The 26,260-nt window shown below is 37.4% G+C and overlaps 1 protein-coding gene across 1 annotated transcript; it reads left to right on the plus strand.

Annotated features, from left to right (window-relative positions):
- Nucleotides 1–903: 903 nt before the first annotated feature.
- Nucleotides 904–25,462, plus strand: map1sa (microtubule-associated protein 1Sa). Its single transcript, XM_053513283.1, has 7 exons — nucleotides 904–1,070; nucleotides 10,402–10,503; nucleotides 17,817–17,899; nucleotides 18,559–18,699; nucleotides 18,788–21,905; nucleotides 22,337–22,551; nucleotides 22,980–25,462. The coding sequence occupies exons 1-7, from the start codon at nucleotides 911–913 to the stop codon at nucleotides 23,133–23,135; spliced, it is 3,975 nt and encodes a 1,324-aa protein (XP_053369258.1). The 5' UTR covers nucleotides 904–910; the 3' UTR covers nucleotides 23,136–25,462.
- Nucleotides 25,463–26,260: the final 798 nt, after the last annotated feature.

Consider the following 26,260-nt stretch of genomic DNA (forward strand, 5'->3'; position numbering starts at 1 on the left):
TTATGCAAGAAATAAAACACTCCATTTCTTGCTGTTATCAGAAAATATTCAATGACAAGATGGTGTCATGAACAAATGTTATTATTAACACTTTAAGGATTTCATTTTTTTCTATTACAGCATGTTCTAAAGTGTTGTATTTGACAACAAATGATTACAATTAATTACATCGAAGTGATGTACAATGACATCATTAAGGAATTAATCTTCATAATTTTACAATTATGTTTATTGCACTGAGAGATACAGTAGTTGCCTTTGTCACTTATGGCATGATATGTAAGATAAAGTAAACTTCAAAAATAGGTTAAAGAATATTATATAATGTAATATTAACAGGCGGAACGGTGGCTTAGTGGTTAGGACTGTCGCCTTGCACCTCCAGGGTCTGGGTTTGATTCCCATCTCGGGTTTCGTCGGGGTACCTTGGGTTTCCTCCCACAGTCCAAAGACGTGTTTAAATTGCTAATAGTGTGTAAATGAACATGCAAGTGTGCATGGATTGGCACTGTGTCTAGGGTGTACCTTACCTAAGTTACCTGGGATGGGCTCCAGGCCCCCTGCGGCCTTGTAAACCGGATAAAGTGGTATAGACAATGAGTGAGTAATTATAACAATTACAATAATGCATTTATTGAGGTACAAAAGTTCAGTAAAACCAATAAACGGGGGTTTTAATTTTAGACAAATAAACAATATTGTTTACTGGTAATGAATCTCCATTGTTTTTCTTTAGTACTACTACCACGTTTGGAAAAAGTCTAAATCAACGAGAACTTCCATATAGAATCTGACCGTCATTTCTGTGAGATTCGATTGGCTCAAATGTCCTGTCAATCATCTTGTTCACGCCTCCTCTTATAAATAAGGGGCGTGGTTGCTGCGCCTCATTCGACTAAAACTTCTCAACATGGCGTCGCAGCGCATCGACGGAGTGAACAGGATGGAAAACGCCAGCGCAACTTCATCCCATCCCGGTTTTAGCAGTGATAAATATTCTTTACTGGTCGTGGTCGGGGAGCACACCGCTGACGGCTCTGTGGAGTACCTAGTTTCGGAGATTGAACGAGGTAAAGTTGCTGTTTTCTTCCTGATAAATCGTTGCAGGGAGTCAGGAGGCAGCAAGGCTTTTTTGTTTTTTTTGGGTTTGATCCGATTTACAGGTGATGGGCAGTGAAGAGTTTAGGCTCACTTACAAAACAACATCGGCTCCATTTTGCATTTTTAATAGGATGTAAGACCTTTTTGGCTTTACACAGACATGCCCCAAAGATAACACTCGTTCTGAGATAGCTGGCGGAATCCTAAACTGTCTTTATTTGAGACTAGGGCACTAAAGCAGAAGCGCTGTCGTAGGGCGCACTGTGTAGTGCACATACTGTACTGTACATACCACAGGCCAGACTGAGTGTGGAGCTGTAGATAGAATGCATTAGTTTTTATAGACTATAGAAAACACTACTCTTACCCTCTGTAGTCATCTCTGTTTATGATTTGGTGTTCAGTCTGTGAGAAGGAATAAAATGTTTTGGCTGGACTTTTGTTTCAGGAGGGAATGAATGAAACTAACTGATTTCAAGGAAATTTCAGGGTATTATGCATTGCAAAATAGTTATGGTTTTAAGACATGCTGGTCCAGGAAAACAACCTTGGTGATGCAGAATTTTTTTGTGGCTGTCAGTTCATTGATATGATTGTAATCTATTCTATTTAGATTTTTTAAAAATATTTGGATATTTTTGCATTCTAAGCTCTTATAAAATAATTTCCTCAAATAATTTATTATTCGACTTATTTATTTTTTTGATGATTCATCCTGTACTAGTCTTGTTTATCTAATTAAGCTCTCTGGAGCGTGTATGTCCCGCCCCTGGTGCTGTGTCTTGCTTTACAGTAGCTGCTGACTATCAGTACACATGGTATATCAGTGTGTTGTTGCCTGTCTGTCTTCCTACACGCTATTCGTATTCCAAAGCACTGCTTGTTAAAGAATAAACAGTTAGAGGTTATACATTCGGAAGATAGGGGCGTTTGTTATGCGCCGTTTCTTCTGCGTGAGAAGGTACAACCTCTAATCTGTCCCTCGTACACTGTCAGGGCTTCCTCATTAGTAAGAGTCATCCGTATCTCTTTCTCAATCTCTCAGACACGTCACATGGCTTTTGATGACAACCCTGTGGCTCTTTGTTTTCATCCCCATTGCTGACACTGAATTTGCAGCTCACACACACACACACACATGCAGCATATCTCCAAAAACAAATCTCAACATCTAGGATCTTGTCATGGTTAAAGAGGTTGGGCGTGGGTGAAGGTGGCATTGAGAAATCCTACACAGCAAAAAAAAAAAAAAAAAGGACTTTTATTCATGTTGCTTTTCACTATATTTAGCTAGTTTGCTATACTGCAGACAGGCTTGTTGAACTTGAGTAGAGGTGTGGAGTCTCTCAAATACTATTGGCTGTTTTGGCAAGCACATCAACACACCATCCCTCTTTTTCCTGTTTCAGGAAATGTGTCAAATGATGGCTCTCAAACTATTTTGAAACAATTTCATAGTTTGGCATAAATATTAAATTATTATTTATTATATATATCCTTAATAACGTAACATGCACATCTGAAAACATGGTTTATATGTGCAGTGCATCATTTTACACAGAGTCCTGACAGGAAACTGCTGAGTCGACGTGTCCTCCCCTCGACTCCACTGTTCTTATAATGAACAGCAGGAACGCTGAAGCTGGGTCGCTTGAATATAATTTTAACCATGTGGTAGACCACAGCTTTCATGCAGAACAGTTCTAAAATGCAAGTCATATGAATTCTGTTGTTTTTGTAATTTTCTAATGAAATTGGTTTAAAACAAATCATTTAAACTTGGAGTAACCTTTACCAGATGATGAAAGGAATAATTGAAACCAGGGTACTTTGACATTCCCACTAGCAGGCTGGGTCAGGTTGGGTGTGGCCGGAGAAACGTTGTTTTTGATTCTAATAAAAAGTAGTGTAGGATATATGTACACTAATCAGCCAAAACATTAAAAACACCTCGGTTTTGCTTCCTTTTGTGAAAACCAGGGCAGCTCTGGCCCCTTGGGGAGTGGCTCCACAGGACCTCTGGTGGTGTAATGTGTTGTTTGGCATCAGGACTTTGGCAGCAGATTGTTCAGGCGCTGCGGGTTGCGGCGTAGGGCCTCCATAGGTCTGAATGTTTGTCCATTGCCTGATCGGATTGGGATTTGGGGAGTTTGCAGACCAGGTCATCTGCCCTGGGCACTTTGCCTGCTGAGCCCTGTGTATTAAGAGCTGTTGTGCATTAGGTGTTCTGGTGCTTTTCTATCATGACAGTGCGGTTTCTACTGCATTGACTTGACTGCATTGTGGGAAGGACTGGACAAGCTGGTCTTTGGGCCCCGTGGGTTTGAGTGAACACTACCCCGTGGGTATGAGTGAGAGTGTTTGCAGACCAAGTCATCTGCCCTGGGCGCTTTGCCTGCTGGGTCCTGTGTATTGTGAGCTGTTGTGCATTAGGTGTTCTGGTGCTTTTTTATCATGACAGTGCAGTTTCCATTGCATTGACTTGACTTTTTTTTTGTGGGAAGGACTGGACAAGTTGGTTTTTGGGCCCCGTGGGTATAAGTGAACACTGGGTGCCCATGATCCTGTCACCAGTTTACTTATTTGTTTATTTATGTGGTGATTGGTATTGTTCAGTTCAGCTTTTGATGGTGTTTTGGCTAATTGATATATGTCTTGTAAAGTGAAGTAGTTAATCATGAATAAGATTCACACTAATCTGTTTTTCTTTTGTTTGATTTGCAAAGCAATCAAACTTATTACTTACTAGAGGCACCACGATTTCTGTTACTTCCTTACAAGCATTTTTTCTTGGTCTCTGTATGCATTTAACAAAAGGTCTTTATAAGACTACATGTAACTGCAGCAACATCATCACACAAGCTCCTTAAGATGGTATGTGGAATTATCTGAGGCGATTGTTTGTACTGTATTTTTTTGTTAGCAGTATTGTATCTAGCTCGGATCAGATGTTACTAATGTAATGTAAAAACATATAGCATAGTATTTAGCTAGTTTAACTGCATTAATACGAACTAAAAGAAAGAATTAGTTCATGATTTGTATCTTCTAACATTTCACTTTCTAAGATCACGCCCTCAACCAAAAGTTAGACTTTTATTGGTTTTCCAATCGCTCATTAAAAATGTTTATGGCGTCTGGCAGAGACATTTAGTTTTTTTGTCTGTAAGTTCATCTGAAAGTAGACTGTGCATTATAAACAAAAGAGTTATATGACAGTTTTTCATCAAATGTTATTTTGAAGTTTAAATGTGCATCAAGCTCTGAATTTCTGTTGCCTAACCTGAGAAGCTAGTAAACAATCTGAAAGGGAAAAGGGGTGCAGAGGTTTTAAGGAAAAAATAAAGGAGAGAGCACTGTAGCTACAAAAAGGAAAGTAAAATACGAAGAAATAGGTGGAGTGAAATAAGTTGGAGCAGGATGGATTAGAACATGAGAGAGAGCTTAATATAGAGGGGGCAATGAGAGACAGACAGAGAGGAAAAGAGGAGCGGGAGAGCAAGATGAGACTGGGTGACAGATACTCGACATGTAGAAAGACATGTAGAGAGATAAAAAAAATGAAGGGAGGGTGGGAGAGAGAGAAGAAGAGAAGAAAAGACCAGTAAGGGGACTCACGGGGAGGAAAGAGGAACAAAGATAGTGTCAAAAAATAGACATAATTGAAGGAGTGGAAGATGGAAAGAAAGTGATAATGAAATAAGAAAAGGAAAGGAAAGAGAGATGTGAGAGGGTAAGATAGTCAGTATGGCAGTGAGGAGAGATGTGCTAGAGAAAAAGACACAGGTAAGAAAAAGGAGAGAGATGGAAGATTAAGTCTGTTTCTATAAATACTGCAGCCGGTTTACGTCATTCTGGCTGATCCGAGCGAGAGAACATGACTTTGTCCTCCATGTTTGGTGAAGCTCCGCCTCCCACACTACACCCTGCTCCAGAGGCGAAAGCAAATTTTAGATGCCATTTCCTGTACTGGTAATAAGGCATCTGTTTGCCATTGATTTGGGTTCAGGGAATGTTAGTGGAAAATTATGGTTGGGAGGATTTTACAAACACACCACCACCTTGTGACTACAGTGCGTATGACTGCTCTGATACTGCAGGGATGTTGCTAAAACATATTCGTGAGAATCGCATCTATCTTTTGTATCGATCACAGCCTTGCCTGAGCTTCCCTATGACACAGCACACACGATGTTAGTATATAGTACATGTTTACAATTGTATCACTTTTTTACACAATTACATTCTATTTTTTACACAGTTATGTCGTATTGTTTTAAGCAGTTAAGTCGCATCGGCTTCACGTAGTTACGTTGTGTTGGCTTATCATTGGCTTATCATTGGCTTATCATTGTCAATGCAGTAACTTTATTTATGCAATTACAACATATTGTTTACATAGAATCTTTTTGTGTACATTGTTTATTCAAATGCATCTTATAGTTTGTGCATTTGCATCACTTTATTTGCACATTTTTTATAGTTTATGCAGTAACATAGCATTTTTGAGGGAATTTTAACATATTGCTTACACAACATTTTTTTATTTGGTCAGTTAAATTGTGCCCATTCCAAACATCATTCCACCATCTCTGCATGAGGCATGTGAATGGTGCAGTTTGCAGGAGATTCAGCTTCCTTATTGTGCTTCATTTATCAGCTCAAAGTCCAGCAGTGTGTAAAGAGGAAGCCATGAGTGTGTTAGCATGGGTGTATATCACAGATCATTCATGTCCTTAACGTCGTCTCGGTTTCTGTTTTCTTTCCCCATCCTCTGAAACTCAGTCTTTATCCCTGCTGTTCTGTATGATGGAGAATTAAGGAACACATTCTCTTTTTTTATTTTTTTATTTTACAACCTGACCACCATTTCCTCCTTTTCCTAGTCAGTCGACCCTGTTGCGCAGATCACTTACAAAAATCACTTGCAATGACAGCAACTGCACAGCAGGACTGCAAAAAAAAATTATTTATTTTATTTTTTTTAAATACTTTCCTGAGAGAAAATTATAGGAAGCCTGCTTTCAGTATGGTTGGTTCTTTTAAAGCATTCTGAGGTTTTCAACAGCATGCTCGGAAAAAAAAAGGATGCAAGTGAACAGCACAGGGGGCAGGGCGTCTACCTCGGTTTGCTCAGCTGTGTGTTTGCATTGTGAAAACTGATGCTAATGTGCAGCGGCATCTCATTTGTGCATGAATGTCTACACCCAGGTTAGAATTCTTTCACTGGTTTAAGCAGCAGTTGATTTTAATTTAATCATTTTGCTTTTCTGCCTTCATCCTCCATGAAATGTGCTCTTTTTTCCTTGCTGGTTGTTTATTTGTTTCCTGTTTCCTGTTTGGTTCCACTGTGGTTTTTGGAATCTTTTACATTCTTTCACAGGATCAGTGATTTGAATGTCAACCTGCTCTTTCATGGAATTGATGTTTAATATTTAATGTCTACTCTTTGTCTACTATTTCTGGTTAAAAAAATCTTGTTAAAATATTCATGTTTATCTTCCTTTGAGCCAAACAGTCATAGTAAAGGTGTGGCCTCCATGCTTCCGCTCCGGTCAAGGAGATATAACACCTTTTGTACTTCAATCCCAGTAAAGTGCACATTGTGTGTGCCAGTCAGCTGTAGTCGGGGAGGCATGTCCTCAGTCGCTGTGCTACCTAATGAAGGGGGCATGGCTTCTGTCTTTCATTCATAGTAGTCTCTTTGAGTTGCACAGTAGTTGTATTGAAAGGCTGTGTAGCATCTGGGCATGTTGGTCAGAGTAAATGAGCTGCCCATTAGTTGAGGTTCCTATTAAGAAAAGCATGATTATTTATTTCCAATAAAGACAACAGAATTCATGGCCTCTCTGCATATCAGTATTAAAGAATGAAGGTGTGGTTTGTCCTGATGAAGGCTAAATGTCCTCTGTAGCTGTGAGTCCCAGTCAAGGAGGCGTATTCTCTCTGCCTGTCAAAATACTAATGATAGAGGTGTGTCATGTCCTTGTTAGGGTGAAGGCATGGCTTATGTCCCTGTCAGTCGTAATAAAGGAGGAGTTGCTCTTCGCCATTCATTTTCAGATAAAGAGGTGTGGCCTCTGTGCCTGACATCCGAATAAAAAAGAAGTGATTATTAACACAGTATTAAAATGTAACAATCTAGAATCATTACCATGACCCAAAAAATCTACAACTAAAGATAATTTTTTTTCTCCTGAATAATTAATCATACTTAAAAGTTTATGCAATTTTTGATGCAATATTTGACACTTGTATACACAATTGCTATGTGCAATATGAAATAAACTCTGGTCTATCCATGCGAAGTTCACTAAACATGCTAAAGTGATGTCTTTAGTTAAACTGATGCTTTATTGTTTTGTTTTGTTTTTACAGTGCAATCAAATTTTATTAATCTTTTATCACAATTCAAAAATCTGTGGTGAAAGTGCTATTGTAATTATTTGCATAAATAAAAAAAATGCTATTTTAGTGTATTCTACATGATTTTCTCAGTATTCTTTAGGTTGGCTTCCATTTGCTTTGGAAGGAAACAAGGAATTTGTTAATCTTTTGGGGAAACCTTTTGTTTGTTTTCTCTGGAGTTGCTCTGAATTGCTGCTTGTCTAGCCACAGCCATGTTGGCGAGTGTATGTCCAAACACACATGGTCAGTTTCAGGCTGAATTTCTTTTTCAGGCTAACTTTACTTCTGTGCGTTGCTGCCGTGGAACTTGGGTTGTTACCTCTCACCCCTGAGACAGAATGTGACCTCATCAGGAAGTGAATAAATAGAAAATGTGTCACTGTCTCAGCGTGTGTTTGCCAGACATGTCCCTGCCAAATACTTTCAGTTACTTTGACATCATCTGCCCTGTCCTTTTTTTCCCCCCACATTTCTTGACATGTTCGAGTAAATAAAAACACAGATGAGGTCATGTCTATGTTTTCGCTTGTAGACCAAACACCTCCACATCAACACATTTAGGAACCTGATTTCCACAGATATTCTTTAAACTGTACTGGTATAAATTAAAATGTGAGCTTGTGTGTGTATGTGTGCGTGTGGGTGTGCACTCTGTATTTTATTTAGATTGCCCTCCACTAGCTCAGTAGAGTAGGCATATAGTACACTAATATTGGTTTCTGGGGGTCTTGATTTTGGTATTGTGGCTTCGACAGTAGTGCAGCTGCTAATATTCTGCATGGTCTAATACGTTAGCGTTTCTATAGTAACAGCTCATTTACCTGGACTTGCATGGTGCTCACCATGCACTCGGATAATTATTGAGCAATGTTATGTGGCAATAAAAAGAGATCAGCTGACTATCTGAATGTGTTGAATGACCAGATTATTACTTCAATGCATTTTTTTTTCTTTCCTGATGGAACAGCAATATTCCAAAATTACAATGCCAAGATTCTTTAAACTTTTCTTCAGAATTGTGCCTCTCTAAGTATGAGAGATTATTTTCACACATGAATTGTCTACCATAGAGTCCTGACCCATTGAAAGGCTTGTAGGCTTGAAAGCAATGTGCTGGAGAAGACTTTATATAGTGGCTCGGCTTTCAAGGCAAAAATTAACACAGCATCTTTGTGCAAGATTGTTAAAACAATGCCTTGTAATAATTAAAGCTAAAGGCGATCGAATGTAATATGAATGTGTGATATTTATTTATTTATTTATTTATTTATTTTGCCTGGGCCATGTGTTAGTCTTTTTCTCTACAGTGAACAGAGTTCCAGTCATACACAAAGTGGTAGAGCAGACTGGTTGTTATAATGGCTGTCGTTGTGCTCTCGGGCCCCTGGCTAAATCATTTATACAACTTGTGCTTTATTCACAGCAAAAATGTTTACTGTGGGAGATAAAAGCCCAGTGATATGGCGTATGCTCCACCCGCTACACTCCCAGTGTAATTACTCTGCACTCTGAGGTCACATTTACAATTACATTTCATTATCTCCTGCTGGGTGCTAAAGGCCATAGTCTGGCAGGATATAGAAACGTCCAAAACACCAAGTCCACAGCATCCTGGAGCTAATTTTAACCAGCGGAAAGATGAGCAGCATGGATCTTTTCCTCTTCTGTGGGGGAAAAGGAAAACTGCAAGATTTTTAATATTGTTGAATTATTTTTTATATACTAGAAACACATTCATCATTGTGATGAGGAGATTAAATTAACAACCATTTTGTTTTTTTTCTCCATTCTTTCACTGAATCATGTGGTGTAGGAGATGCACAACTATATTCATGTTCTATAAATAAACGTTGTCCAATAGCTATATTAAATAAGGAAAAAAGCATGCAGTGTTGGGTCTTACAAGAATACCATCAGTGATTTGAGTGGTAGCAGTAACTCTTCGTTATTTATGTATAACAGCATATCCTGAAGTATATAATTCCTTTTGCAAAACAGCAATGACTGGCATTTATATACATCAACAAACATGTCACATTTATAAAACAAGTTAATTTGTGTTTTCACTGGTGTTATATCAGTGATAAACCATAATTCCCTTACCGTCACTTTTTGTCTTTGTGTTGTCGAAAAACAACAAAACCACAAGAAACCTGAATGTTAAAAAGCATCGACACTGCAGCCTCCTTTTATAAAGGTTGCATATAGATCTCCCTACAGAACAAGTCAATTCATCACTATTTCTTTTCCAATCAGTTTATCAAGTTATTTATTGCCTATGTCCTCTCAGAAATAAAATGAACTTAATCAAGTTTAAACATTTAAACATATCAAGGTGAGGATTTCATCCTTTTAGCTAACATAACAGCTTTTATAATTCAACCACTTATAAAGGTCATTGTTATGCACCCCATAGCTATTAAATATTTGAGATGTTTTCAAAAAAACATTTTGTAATTATTCCTTCGGAAAAGATGAGCAAAAACAGTGCTGCTAGACTACCTTTGCCAAAGCAAAAGCCAAAAATTTGCTGCAAATGAGAGATGTCTGGTTGGACAGGACTGAAATAATTATCCCACCCTTAAGTTAAAATAAAAATAAACAAACAAAGTATTTTAGGAATTTCCTCACAGAAACACTGCAGATCTATATGAAAATTAAATTGGGTATGAGAAGCCAAGTCTTCAAATAATAATAATGTGAAACACATGAAGTCTGTGCCACTTTTCTGCTCTGTTTGGGACACGCCCGACTCTACGTTTGCTTTTTCTGCATGTTGGGTCTAATGTGTCTATGCAAAAGGGAACTCTGAGCATAAATGATTGACCCCTGTGTACTTAATGGGCTTTAACAGACCTTTTTGTCTCTTTCGTTTCTCTCTTTGTGATGTAGGTATTCGCTCCTGGGATGTGGACCTGTCCTCCTGTAATTTGGACGAGCAGCTCAAACTCTTCGTCTCCAGACACTCCGCTTTTTTTTCTGAGGAGCTCAAAGGTATGATCTAAGTTGCAGCAACCTTTATTCATTCTTATGTACAGTGTATGATACTGAGAGCTATCACTTATGCTAAAAATTCATCAGGGTTCACTAGGAGTCATCTTTTCCCATATGTGTTATATGCGAGTGTCAGCTGTAGTGAGTGACTGTATTATTATTTGACACCCTTGAAGCCTCGCCTTCATTTACTAATGTCAGTAACATTTTGCCTGGTGCTCTCATTCCTTTCCGGGCTCCAATTTCCCGCTTCGACGATTCATCAATACAGTGTCCTTCCTTTCTCTTGCAGTAAATAGATGTCTTAAGTTGCACATTGATTTGAAAAAAAAAAAAAAAAATCCAACAATGGAAATGGAAGACTTCAAAAATATTTTTATTGGTGATAATTATAAAGTGATTTAAACGCTTTTGGTCAGCGGTCACTGTAAATGAGTTTAAATTGCATAGTAGTAACCTGAATGTGTAGAGTTTTATAATAACCACGAGCCTGTGGGAGAGACGAGTGTTCGCTACTGCTTGTCTGATTTAGTTAAGATGTGGGCACTAGAAATTTACCTGCATACTCTAATTAAATATTATTGTGGCTATATTGGCAATTTCTTTCTTTGTTTGTTTTTTTTGACCATTGCTTTAAATAATTTAGTTGTCCCAGAGTCCTAAATGGTTATAATAGAAACTTGGATTGCGCAAGTTGTTGACATGATGACAAATCTGCCCTTGCTTTTCACTTTGCCAGCTCAATCTAAACGATTTTCTCTTTCCAATCAAAAGGACTGTTTGTTGACCAATAAATTCAAGACGAAGAAAATCAAAACAGCCTTGTGGTTTTCAGATGTTTGCACATGGCAAGTAGTCTTGAGCTCTCAAGGAATTGTGTGTTTCTCAAGGGCAGTTTCACAAGCTAGTCAGTGGTTAGAACTTTGCTTCAGCAAAGTGGAGGGAAAAACTGAGGTGAATGCATTAACATTCTGAATCAATTACAAGCCTAAGTCAATTCAGTGGTGATTACCAAACAAAGGGTAGGAATGTAAATGTAAAAAACTTAAGCCTCCTATTTATGAAAAGTTAGAATTAACATTGTGTTTGCACCAAATGGGCAAAACATTTGACCACTTTATTACAAATCTCCTGCCTCATACCACGTCAGAATCACCATTTTATTCAAACAAGCGCAGTTGAAAACTTCCATATGCACCCTTCTAGTGCATTCCCAGCGCGTAAACCTTTCTGGTGTGAAACCAGGAAGTGGTTTTGTCAGAGGATTAGAGCCAGAATAATTTTGTTGCCATGACAATCCAGGCAGCAAAACTTATTGACATAGCCATGGTTAAAATAAGAACTGAGGGTACTTCTTTAAATTTTGCTACCGTATGCTAGCAACACATTACATTTAAATTTGAAATCTGATTTTGTTATGGTTCTCAGGGCCATAAGGAAGAATTGCACTGTCCTTCTTAAAGTGTTATTTTTACACTGCAGTCTGTAATGATCACCCACAGTTGATGATGTAATGGTTATACTTTGGACAGCAAAAAATGTGGGCTGCTTCTAAAAAAACGTTTCCTGATGCAACACTAAAATGGTTTTAATAAAAGGTGAAGTGATAAACTGATCTGGATTTCCTTGTGATCTTTGTGATGGGTATTGCTTCAGAATATAAGGATTTATCACGACAGTTTGTTAGTGTGAAATGGTCAAGATAAAAACATATAAAAAAAATGAAGTTACTAAATGACATTTTTGACACGTTGTGTATAACGATATAAGCCTGGTTTTCTAACAACCTGCTGGCAAGACATTAGTAATAACATAATAATAATAATAATGATGATGATGAAAAAACAATAATTAAATATGTAATAATATTAAATTATAATTTTTCTCATAATATTAAATTATAATTTACCTCAGATACGTATATTGAGGCACTATTTATGATGCTATTTATGCTAAATTGTCCAAACATCCAAACCCAGAGGTTAGGAACTATTGGACATGGTTTTGAAGATTGGAATGGAATTGGAGAAGAGAACGGAAATGAAGATATGAGCAGCTGACTGTACAGCTGTCATTCCCCGCCTTTAAATCACTGTCTAATGCCGGATTGTGAACACATGGCACACGACTTAAATTATCCACTTTAACAGGATGGCAGAGATCATCAGCCCCTGCAGCTTCTAAGGGAAAGAGGGTATTACATAAAATAAACACAATTCAAGAAAAAATACAATATAAAACGTTAGACAGAGTACAGAAAGACGACGACACCGATGCTCTGTTTACCTGGTGTTTACGTCTGTCTTGGCTGATCAGATCACAAGGGGACAGCTGCAATGCAGAGGCGTTTACACCTCACGTTTTGGATAAAGTGGCCACGTACGAAGGGATTTAAAAGGATAATAGCTTGTCAAAGTGAAAAGAACCCCAGTTATACACATGGCATTTCCTGTTTAGGAATAAAAATGGGGTGTGTTGTCAAAAATAATAATAATTAATTAATTGTGAAGTGAAGTCTTTTAATCCTCTTCTATTACAGTAGTAATTAATGATTAATGGTTTATTTATTATTTATTAAATAATGATCTGTTACATTTGTAGAACATCCGAAAACAAGTTAGTTTGCCTCCTCACTTATCTCAGACTTCAAGAGAGAGAAAAAAAACTAACCTAAGACATAAATACCTAGAGCCCTTCCTGAAGGTGTCAGGTTCACTGACTCATAAAAAAAGTGAAATAAAGTCATAAAAAGATGGTGTGCGTTAAATCATGTGCTATTCAGTGGGCTAACCGGTTTATCCCTATTGATGGAGAAATAAAGAAATAATTATCCAATAAATTTGCATAGTTAACCAAGCTGCAGGGCAATAATCACCTAATTGTAAAATGTATCAATGTGGTAGTGTGCACATAACACAATGTGAGCAACCTTCACCCTATTTTTTGTATGTGTTTTTCAGGGATGAGCGTTATACAGTATGACTGACATTTCAAATAGGATTATTTTGGCTGAAAGTTTTATCCTGTATTTAGGGTTACACCCATCCATCGCAGGGCACGCACACTCACAATTCAGGGTAGCCTAACTGATCAGTTTACATTTAGGTACATTTGGTTGACACCTAAATAGTAGACCAGAGCAACTTTTTTTTATTTATTTTTTTTTATCTCATTATAATGTACATACGAGCAGTTGAGGATTAAGGGTCTTGCTCAAGGGCTCAACAGTGTTAACTTGGTGGTCATGGGGTTCGAACCTGAAACCTTAAAAACCTCTGAACTGTAGTCCAATGCCTTAACCACTGAGCTACGCCTGCCCTGTTTATATAGAACATGAACTTACAAAATGGCAAGAGAATTGTCGGGACATCAAATGCTGCAAGTCTATTTCGGTACTGCTAATTAATAACAAATTGAACTAGCCATGGATTGACACTATAAAATAAATATTTAATGATTTTTTTACATTTCCTGTCAATCTGTACTTCTCATGCATATTATCAAAACACAGTGCAATTTTTTGGTGGACCAGGAGTGTTTGTCTGATTTTTCAGATTTATCATGTAAACCAAAAAAAATGGCCTTTGATGTATAAAAGCTTCCTAGTATAGTAACTAGGTTAAGCTTTGTCAAAATTAATTCATAAAAAAATCTTTAAATAACATACCAGAAACTATTTTACAATAAAACTACATTAAGGGGAAATAATTAAACCTTGTTTTTAGCTTTGATTATGTACATTATCAAAGAATAAACATACCAGTTATTAAATGATTGTTACAGTATGGCTTATTATTTAGTGCACTAGTCCCTCTAGAGCTCCTGTAGTCTGTAAGACTTCCTGAGACACACAGAGGATCCTTGTGGGTGTGTGTGTGGGTGTGTGTGCTTGTACGGTCCTCGTCACATTTAGGCAGGAGGCTGAGTAACAGGCGAGCAGCTGCTGAGGAATGCATAACGTCAGAGACATCACTCTCTCCACACACACAAACGCACACCATCTGTCTTCCTCAGTCTTTCATTTACACTCTCTTTTAAGAACCTGCATTGTGTTAGATTTTTTTTTTTTTACCCAAACACACACACACACACACACACACTCACACACACACACTCACACGTCTTCATTTTTCTTTGTTTGTTTTTAAAGGTTTACTTGTATGTAAACTTCTGTTATATCAGAACAAAAGAATAAAAAAAACTTCAAAAAGTTTTTTTCTTCACTAATCACACTCCCAGCACAGCTGATGTCACATTTAGCTCCGCCCACAAAACTCCATAGATGGCGATAGATCTGAATAACGATGAAGTGTTATTTCATTTCTGTCCTGTAGTGCAATGTTTACATTATATGTCCCCAAGGAAGTGCACATAAGCCTTCACCCTCCCTCGTTGGTAGCTGTGGTAAGAAATTGCCAGTAGAAAATTATGAGGAAAATAGGGGAATTTTATTTAATTTATTTTCAGAATTAAATCTAATCAGTTTTTGGAATACACATGCTGCTATGGCAAACAAAGTGAAACATTTACTTTTGCAAACACCAGATTATTTTAGATTATTTCCAAAAATATGTCACTTTAAGGTCATTGCACTCAGCCAAGGTGCATATACAGAGGACTGGAGTGAAAAGGACTCACTCTGGTGAAACAGGAGAACGAGCCTTTCCTCACTCTCTTTCTCTCTTTGTCTCTCTCTCTCTTTTTCTCCCCAAATCTTTGGCTTGTGTTCTAGAAGTGAACTCACCTCGCAGGCTTTCATCTTTCTAACCCACCCTTTTATCGATTTACTGTCAGACTCTCGTGGAAAAATTGTGAACTTGATTATTGACTGAAATTTTAACCAGATGGCCTGGTCATGAGTTTCTGTGTGAGTGTTTGGCTTGAGCTAGAATTAGCGGTACACACAGCGAATCACTCTGCCCTAATATGGGCTTTTAATTGTTTATTGATTCGCTCACATGTTTATTCAGTTTATCACTTATTTCACTCCTGCTTTTGAACACTGCTGCTTAGTTTCAGGTGTGTGTGTGAGTGTGAGAGAGTGTCCTGTTACACCTCAGGGGTTTGTTGCTTCTGTTAAAACTTCCTGTGCTGCTTTTTAATGAAAACAGCTGTGACTGCATTGTCCCACATTGCATCAAATACTAATGAGACAAAGTAAAATACTCGTGCTGTTCTAGGAAATGAATCAGTGTCTATGTGGAGTGATAAAGCAGATTTACTGTTACTATATCAGAGTTAATCATTTTCAACAGCATGAATCAAAGTTTGTCGTTCTTTGTATGCCACAGCAATTCCATTACAGTTTAAAGTAATTAAAGAGCAGCGTGTCTTAATTTTTACCTGTAAACCATTGTATTTAATGTTGTGGAATATCCACAAAACAAACTCTTCCTTACATTATAGCAGGTATAATCAATCTTTTTCTCACAATCTTTTTTTTTTTCTTTCTTGATGGTAATAAAACCAAAACCAAGTGCAGTTTTCGTGTTAGCAATAAAAATATTAAGTTTGATCATTTTAACAATTTTCAATAATGAATCAAGACCTTCTGACCAATCAGAATGCAGTATTGTATACAACACTGTGGTATGAAAATTAAATATTCACACAATCCATAAAAAACCTAAAAAAGCTTTCTTAGCACTATAAGTTAGGTTTGATTCCTAATGTTTGTCTTGTACGTTTTATGATACACATGTATATATTTATTTATGGTACATCAATAACATATTAAATAGTTTGTATTAAAAAAAAGTGCTGTACAAAGTTGTAGCCTTTTTAGTGTTATTTCATAGTTTTACAAGTTTCTTAAAAAATGTATTTTGCATTTTTTTCAATATTTTAAAGTTTCAAAACAAACTTAGTATTTCACAATTGCTGACATAATTATACTTTTTTTAACATTTTAAATACATTTTCTAAATATGTTACTTGTGTGTTTTTAATTTTTAAAGTATTAATAATTTTATTGTTTTGATTTATTGATATTTTTTTTAATAATAATTGACTTAGTTAATTATCTATGTAAGCTTCAAATTATTATTATTACAGTTTTACAATTTTTTAAACAATTTTCAAGAGTCACTTCTAAATGTTATCTATTCCTTTAGTTAAATGTAATAAAATAAATGCTGCATTTGGCTAAAGGTAATTTCTGGAAATGCGAAACCAAAACACTCGCCTAACTCAGAGCTGACGTGAAATTAACAGAGCTTCTCAGAGTATTAGCATTAGCAGGAACAGTTACCTTTTAAAGTTCACTGCGACAACATAAACTGCCTTAAGTATAATTTTAGGCTTAAATACATGACATATCTGATTCACACCGATGTTGTAACAGCAGTGTGTCATTGTACAGGAAGGAAGAAGCTGTTTCCTATCATGTGTGCTATCATGTTCAAGGTCACTTTTTGTTCATGCTGGCAAACAAAGTGACGTGTGACTTTATTTTTGATTGGAGGACAGGACTCCTGTCTGGTGATGGGTGAATTGAAATGCATTGTCATTTTGTGCAGTAATTTTGGGAGAACAAATTATAAATGCACTAATGAGCATGTTTTACAAATCTTTTGGTTTCCAAATGTAATGTGAAATTTACTCAAAAGTATGACAATCTATTTAATTGCCCACGTAGTGCACATTGTGCACTATTCAAGGTCATGTGAATGAACTGTTGCTAAAAAAAAAAGGAAACTTATTAGAACAAGCTCATTTGTTATTGCAAGAGATTTTCTAGACAATTTGCCAGAGTAGTGGTATAGAATGTGATATAAAATAAGAGAATTTCCAGTTGGATTTTTCTGTTGTTCTTTGGGTGCTGTGATAAGGCAGTGCATGGCTGGTGTTATTAATTTCCCTTTCAGAATTTTGCCTCTTAGTAACAAAGACATCAACAACTTTTTATGTGCTTTTGTTAGAGCCTTAGGGGCAATATTTCTACTCGGTTATTTCTAGCTCAGGTGTTTTTCTACAAGTGCTGTTATGCATCCCTGTTGAGTGTGCTTGTACCCCCCACCCCCCAACACACAGCAATAGAGAGCAAAATTGCAATCTAAACAATGAAGGAGAAAGTCAGGCCTTCACAAACAGGGTTCTCCAGAGAACGAATAGAGAAAGCAATGTTTTTTTTTTTTAAATACTTAGTAAATAATAGTTTTTCATTCAGTGATGGCATCAATATAACATTTGTGTGTTTTTTCTTTATGTTAATTAGATGATTGTTCCATGTTTTAAGGAAGGCTGCAACAAATGATTTTGATAATTGACAAACTAATGAATCCCCCACCTTCCTCCTACTCTCTCTGTCACAGGTCAGAGGACACTGCAGCACAATGGAGATGTTCTGGAGACCCAGGTGGTTGTGAACCCGTCCCACAGTTTAGTGTGTTCAGAGGTCAGACATCACCAGTCCTTAATTTGTGTCTTGTATTAAATTTTTATGGAGTCTTCTTAACTAACAAGCATTACATGTGTAATAACTTTGTGTAAAATGAAAAACAGATCACTTTATTAATCACAGTAATTGTGCCTTTTTTTGATAAACTGAACTTTCTGATTTTTTTTTTTGTTTCACTTCCTTACCAATTTAAAGTGTTAAGCTAATTGACTTATACACATTTTTTATAAAATTCTTTGCTATCAATAGATTTGTTCTGACTATAACCTACTTTGACTTATTTAGGTGACCATAAATGTAACCACATGTCAGGGTAAGAAGGGAAGTGCATGAAGCACTGCACTCTGTCATGCATAGTGACCACTGTACACTGGTGGCAGTGTTATGGGGTTCTAACGTTGCTTCATTTTCTCAAGCTTAGGCTTAGCATCATTTTTGTGGAAATAAAATTAATAAAAAGTTAAATAATTATATATATATATACGTAATGAATGACCATGTATGGAGTTTTCCTTTCCTGAAGACACAGGTGTATTCCAGGACTCTAAAACTGCTAAAGAGTGGTTCTGGGAGCATAAGAAATCATTTTCACACATGAACTGGCCATCACATTATGTGTTGTAATTAAGCTTATTTTTAATTTTTTAATTTTTAAGGTACGTCGTCTTATTACTGATGTGTCCCAACACAAGCTGCTGATTTTGGCTGGACAGTGTGTAGAAGACTCTGGTGATCTTGTATTACAAACTGGGTGCTTTTCACTCAATGACTTCATACAGATATTTGCTCATGAAGAGGTGAGGACTTCTTGTCTATGTTTTAATACCTGATTGATTTCTTTGTTTAATTCACTTAAAAAAAAAAAAAAATTTTATTTTACTGCAGATTGGTGAAATGTTAAGTTCGGCAGACCCTACACAAAAAGCAAGCCTCACACTCAGTTGCCCCATATCTGGATCATGGAAGAGCTCTATGTTGGAAAAGCACAATTTGCAAGACTTTATTGAAATCAAGACCAACCCAGCACCAGTGCTGCCCGAGATGGAAGGTCTGCAGGAGTTTACAGAGTATCTTTCTGAGTCTCTTGAACCTCGTTTGGCTTTTGAGCTCCTTGAGCCTCCTAGCACAGTTGGATTTCTAAAACTGTCCCGTCCCTGCTGCTATGTGTTTCCTGGTGGTAGAGGAGACTCTGCCTTCTTTGCAGTGAATGGTTTTAACATCTTGGTCAATGGTGGCTCTAATCTGCGCTCTTGTTTTTGGAAACTGGTGAGACATTTAGACAGAGTGGACTCCATTTTGATGACACACATTGGTGCAGATAACTTGCCAGGTATGAACAGCTTCCTTCAGAGAAAGACGGCAGAGCAAGAAGAAGAGGATTCAGCTGGCTCCCAGAGTAATGAAGAATGGCAAAGGAACTTAATCTCTCCTGAAATCGGGGTTGTGTTCCTCAATGCTCCTGAAAGACTTAAGACACTCCAAGTTGACCCTAAAGTCTTGCGTGGCTGTGATCAGGTTTCACTTACACTACAGCATCTAGACAGGTTATCTATCTCTCCAGAATCCCTCAGTCGCCCTAACAGCCCAAATATTGAACCACTGATTCTTTTTCAGAAGATGGGAGTTGGCCGTTTGGAACTGTATGTTCTTAATCCAGTGAAAGGTAGTAAAGAACTAGAAGCTTTTATGCAAAAATGGCCTAGTGGTGCCTCCAGTGGAAAAGGTTCAGAGATTCCTTTACCCTGCCTGGTTTCAATATGTGCATTGTTGGTTTGGCATCCTGCTAGCCCTCAGGAAAAAATTGTTCGCGCTCTCTTCCCTGGTTGTACGCCACAGGCAAAGATATTTGATGGGTTAGAGCGGTTGAAACATCTAAACTTTCTTAAGTACCCAGTGGTAAGTTTAAAGGATCTAGAATCATCTAAACCTGATAAACAACCAAAGCGTACAGAGAGCAAAGAGAGCCTTAAATCTCTCACCAAAGACCCAAGACCCGGGAGTGCCTCGCTCATCAAAGACAAAGTAAGCAGAGCTGACACAAATAAACAAGACACTAAACTTAAAGCCAAATCTATAAGTGAAACTGGCCAAAAAGAAAGTAAAGAAGTGGATGAAAAAACTAAGCCAAAAGATGACATGAAACAGAAAATCTTTAAGCCTGAAAAGCAGTTGGTTAAAAAGGAACCATTAAAAGAGGAGAAAAAAGAAGTGAAGAAGAAAGAGGAGCGACCCTCGACAAGTATTTCTAAAAAAGATGAAAATGTGGAAAAAAAGAAGGAACCTGTGAAAAAAGACTTGGGATCCAAACCTAAAAAAGATGTTAAACCTGAAATAAAGAAGGAGATTAAAAAGGAGGTTAAACCAGAGGAAAAGAAAATGACAACTAAACCAATTGTTAAGGATGCAAAGAAAGCATCTGGAAGTATATCATCTGATGTGATACACGGTGTGAGAAAGTCATCAGGCAAGAATGGGACATTAAAGAAAGACTTGACAATCACTAAAAAGGATAGTTTATCTAAAGGGATGAAGTCAAAATCGGAGAGCAATGAAGAGCACAATCTAAAACCAAACACTGATCCAAAGTTGGCAGTGGAAATTGCTGCAGACTTTGAGAAGTTACAATTAGAAAATAAAATTTTGGATGAAGAGGGGAATTGTTTAGATTCTACCGCTGGAGGCACTGAGCAAGCTGAAAACAATCAGCTTCAGTTGAACAGAGCACAAGGTGAAACAGATTTGGCAGAAACTCCAGAGAAATTTCGGTCTACAGAGACACCCTCTGCCTCAATTTCTGCCCTGGGATCTCCTTCACCACTTGTAAAGACACCAAAAAGTGAGAAGAGTGTCAATTTTGATCTCACACCAGTGGAGCACAGATTAATTGATGAAGTCCTTGAAACGGTCTCTCCAGCAAACTGTCAGTCTTCGGAAAATAATCATCAGGGCACTGGTCTTGAAGATATTCATGAGGCGGTTAGCTCAAAAAGTCATCCGACTGTAAATTCTACATCTTTTAAGGACATACTCCCAGATGCCTCATCCGGAGTCACGTCCCTACCTGCTGAGGAAGGTTCTCCACACTCAACTGAAGTTGATCATTCTCTATCAGTTTCTATCGAGCAAGTAATCCCCTCTGTTGGTCAGACTGAGGACGGCTTATACACCAATGGACATTTGGAAGAAAGTGATTTGAAAGTACATATGTCTTTGCCTTTAAGAACATTTCATAATAGTGAACAAAACTGTGATGGGTCTGAGAAACATCTCTCTGGCCCACAAGGTCTTTTCCCAGATATCCCGCCTCATGATGTCGACCTTTGTTTGGTGTCACCTTGTGAATTTGAGCACCACAAATCTTCAGACAACCAAACAGGTTTACCGAGCTCAGGTGATCACAAGTTCTCGCCTGAGAGTGATCAGTCTCAAGAGCCTACTAATTCACTTTCGCAGTGCAAAATTAACAGTGGTTGTTGTTCTCCACAAGGCCAAGAGACAACACCAACCTCACTCAGTGACTCCCTTCCTACAGTTTCAGACTCCGATGTCCCTCCAGCTACCGGAGAGTGTCCTTCAATTAGTGAAGACTTGGATTCTGATGATGAGTCAGCTGACCTTTTCCCACCCCATCATCCACATGATCATCCCAGCAGTCACTTGTTTCACATGGATGCATCACATTCCTCTCCAGATCCCCCTCCAGCACCAATGAAGGACTTGCCCCCCCTCCCACCTCAGCCTGGTGCCTGCATGGTTGACCCTGAAGCTGATTCCCAAGGAAAGTCTTCGAAGAATGTAGCTCCGAAGGTCAAAAAATCCACAGGTTCTGGCACACAAAAGCTAGTTACTGTGAATACTTCAGCACAAAGCAGCAAGACAAAGCCTGGTTCTCAGGCAACAAGTGGTACACTTAGGTCATCATCAAGCTTGGATACAAAGTCTGTGTCACGGAGTACCATTGGCAATGCAAGACCATTATCAGGAAGTGCAAAACCACCATCAGGTATGCATCACTCCTGTTTTATTCCACAGTATGTGTCAGGTTTTGGAATAATAATGTTGTTAACTTATCCTGGAGATCCTCCAGTTTCGAGCATTTCGTTATTCTTCTATGCCTTCCATCACTCTAAACATTGGGGGAATGGTGTTAGGAGGATTTGGGGCAACCATATTAGATTATTGATATAGAAAGTTCCAATTTCAGCACTAGCAAAGTGCCACAGTTGGGTTCTTGGGTTCCTGTTCAGTTTTAAGGTGCTTGATGAGTGTATAAATGATAATTAAATGAGCTGAATCAGGTTTTGGGCTTAGAAAAATTAAATCTCTGTGGAGCATTGGATATCCTGGAAAGTAAGAAACGAATTCTGGAACTTTATAACATTTTTTTTTTAAAGCCAGGTCAACCCAAAACATTAATAGTTCCTATCTTTGCAGGTTCAGTGGGTAACAAGTCAAGTGCTACATCGCTTTATCTGGACCTAGCATACCTACCCTCTGGTTTTGCGGCATCTACAGTTGATGTGGAGTTTTTCCGCCATGTGCGCTCTTCCTGCTACATAATAAGTGGGGAAGAATCATACAAGGACTCTGTCATGAGGCCCATACTTGAATCTCTGTTGGAAGGCAAGGCAGCCTGGCCACACATACAGGTTGGTTATGGTTTAGCTTCTGTATAAAATGAATGAAGCGCCTGTGGAATCCATTTGCAAATTTTGTTTCTGATAATGTTTATGCGGGCATGGTTATGGTTGTTGTTAGTAGAAACAATATCAGCCTTGTCCTGAGGTAACTAAAATTCCTTTCGTTAGCCTGATCAGTCTCATTAGCAACCTTTCTAGCTAGCATTTGTATGTAGTTTATTGAACAGAATGTTATTTTCGTTTTATAATGTTACATAATTATGTCAAACAAATAAGTCAATTAGTTTCTATGTATAATATTTAAACGTGAACTGTTTATTTGTCTTTTTTCTGCTGTTATGTTGTTAATCATTTTCAACCCACTCAGCTTAAACTAAACATGGAAAGTTGGGAGTTTACCGATTTATTCAATTTTACTGTAACTTCTCTATTTTCAGGTCACTCTGATCCCCACTTTTGATTCACTGACGATGCATGACTGGTACCAAGAGACACATGAACGACAAAAAGAGCTAGCAATAACAGTGCTGGGAAGCAACAGCACAGTGGCCATGCAGGATGAAACATTCCCTGCTTGCAAAGTGGAGTTTTGAATAGGAAGTGGAAAAGAAATATTACTAAGAAATCACTTGTGTTTTATTCACCTGAGCACTTGGGCTAATTTGGCTGTAACTTCCTTCGAAAGTCTTGTCCAAAGCTTAGTAGCATTTACATTACTTCTTCAGATATGGGATAATAGCATAAGCCCAGAGATTGAGCCTAAAAAATAAAACGAAACTATGACTCTCTATTATGGAAGGTTTACAGAATTAATGATAATATGTTATGGATATTGTGTGAACAAAATAAGTAAACAGTTTTTGGTGTTTTTTTTTTTGTTTTTTTTTGTAATTGTGAAATATTGATCGTTTTAACAGTCTCAAGCTGTATAGACTTTATAGATAGATCATGACAAGATCATGTTTCTTATTTTGCTCATTACTACACTCTGTTTTGCATGGTTGCACAGTTTGGATTTTTAGCACAAATGGGGAAACACAAAACACTGTGGACATTCTGATGGACAGGAGGAGGATCGATGGTCATTGTGCCGGTCCCACAGGGGTATTTTTATTATCTCTAAATGGCAAATGTTTTGCTTTATCTATTTGTTATAATCAAGCATGTAATTTTCTCATGTTTTACCCACTCCCTGAACCACAATGGTTGGTACCTCTGTAAGGATGAGATCACAATTGCATGTTTAAACAATTTGATGTCAGTATTGTTACATTTTCACATTTGCTCTCCATGGTAATCATGCACCACATACAAGCACCAGTGTTCAGCAACTACTTGCTATCTGCAGCAGTGTATTTATGCTGTGATCAGCTAAAGCTTGTAACTTGGAATGTGCAGCCTAAAACGAAAGAAAATCTAGAAAATGGACCCCTTAAACCTGGAATTCTTTCGAGCAAGGCCAGGAAGGTCTTCTCAACTCAGCGTATGATGTTCTGTCAACACTGAATAAAATTACACTTCTTAAAAAGATTTTCTATTACCTTAGATTAATCAACATACACAAGTTTAATCAGTTAAACTCACTCACAGTTTACTATTTTAAGAAAGTAAGTACATCATAAAATCATGACCAGTGTTCTGTTAACTTGCTAGATTGCTAACAAAACACTCCTGTCCATGTTCTTGTGATTCAAATCCACTAAATTAATTACAGTTTAAGTTTAAAGTTCCAACTTCCCACTTCCAAGTTAAATTAAAAGCAGCATAAGTGTTGTTCAGGACATCAGGTGATGGTGCACTGTAAGCCAATTGTTTTATAAGATTTCAGTTTTATATATAATTTGTTGATATAATTAGTTAAAAATTGCATGACAAGACACTAATCTAAGAAATCGTTACTCTTTATCCTGAATCTAAAATGTTATGTTGCGGTTAAGGACAACAAATTGGTTTGAAGGTTTTTCAGCATCTGAGTCTCATTCTTTCCAAAAATTAAATGTACACCGTAAATCATGTATGCCATTTGTAATCAGTAACATGAGACTTGTTCTGTTTTAGGTTTTTTTTTTCTACTGTTTGCTTTAGTTTCACCTTGCAGCTCAGAGCTAATGTAAACAACAAATTGGCAATACAGTCAAAGTTGTGCTAAGTAACTATAGAGAACTGACTGAGCCCACCTAGTTAGCAATATTAGAGGATGTGTCTGATGCTATTGATGGCGGTATTAGCATAAAAGTTAACATTTTACAAGCTGATCTGTTTAAGCCGAATCTACAAGTGGAGAAGCAAGAGGACTGGACGGACTAAGGGATTAAAGCACTTCTGCATTGCTATCTCTGGGTAGAGAGGAAACCGAGGACTAATGGATCACTTTCAGCCGGTCATAGTGGAAATAGACCAACATGTCATTAACAGAAGTTTCAACCAAATCTCAAAATTTTATGAAATAAATCTTAGACAACACTGAGCATCAAGTGTTATTTATGAAGATCATTGTGCTAGAATTTTAAAAAATGCTATAAGTTGCATTGCTGAGATGCATTGTTAATCAAAACTTTGGGATTGAACCTAATACTTAAAGGTAGAGGGATGTTTGTGCTTGTGTACCATTTGGCACAACGTCGAGAAAATGGAACATGTTAAAGATTACTGTACATCTGTCTGATTATGTGATGGTTAATGGAGGTCTAAGGAGTGTTGATACTAGCATCCTGAATAGTACAGTTCGAGAGGAGACTCTTGGCAGTCTGACAACTTGATTTTTTTTCAGCGTGTTATTTTGAATTACAAATCACTTAAACACTCAAATTCAAGTCAGTTGAACAAATTAAATGCTTCAGATTTATGATTTACATATTTATAAACTGAGTCACATGTGAGTGAAAATCCATTTGCATTAAAGCAGTCTGCACTATTCAAATCTGTGCTCTTGCATCTTTCTCTTACCTTCCTTTCCTTTTTTAATTTCTTCACTCAGACATAATTACATCAGATTTAATTATTTGAGTATTAAAGTCAAGGGGTTTTAATACATGCACCTAAACATTACAGGTACAGCAATATGTTATACATATACATGTAACTTTATTGTTAATATTATAGCACTGGCTGTAATCAAGACTGCTTAGTTAACATCTAGTCAAGGCTTTGTCTTAAGTTAAGCGAGTCAAATCTTATTAAAGTTTGTCTTCATGTCTTTTAGGGTAAGCAAGTTTTGGTCTACACAAACAATGTGAAACATTATATGAGGCCATATTTAGTTAGATTAGTCTAAGACTAGCTGCGATCAAGTCAATATTGTGTCTTAGGGGTTGTTGGACGTTGAGATCAAGACCATATTTAGCAAGCCCAGTGGCCAAGATCAAGATGAATCCAAGTACAAATGCCAATAATTCCAAGTCAGATCCTGTGCCGCAAAACCAGATGCAAGCCCTACAGCTTAGGCAATAACAGTATAGTAACTGCTCCAAAATGTTTCCAGATGCATGGGGAGTTACAGAAAGAGGTTTACATGATTTTGAGTAGATCAGGTACTATGGTGTGTCTGCTGGTTTTAAAAGCAGATCTACCAAACCAAAACAAATTTAACTGACCCGAAGTGCACTCTGATGAAGGTTAGATGATGATTAACACACAATGTATATGGAATAAATAAGCATTAGTGTCTACCTGTACACCTAGATGACAACCAGTAAGATAAAAGTTGTAACAAAATGTT

This window comes from Clarias gariepinus, chromosome 15 (assembly GCF_024256425.1).
Source record: "Clarias gariepinus isolate MV-2021 ecotype Netherlands chromosome 15, CGAR_prim_01v2, whole genome shotgun sequence".
Classification (NCBI taxonomy): Eukaryota; Metazoa; Chordata; class Actinopteri; order Siluriformes; family Clariidae; genus Clarias; species Clarias gariepinus.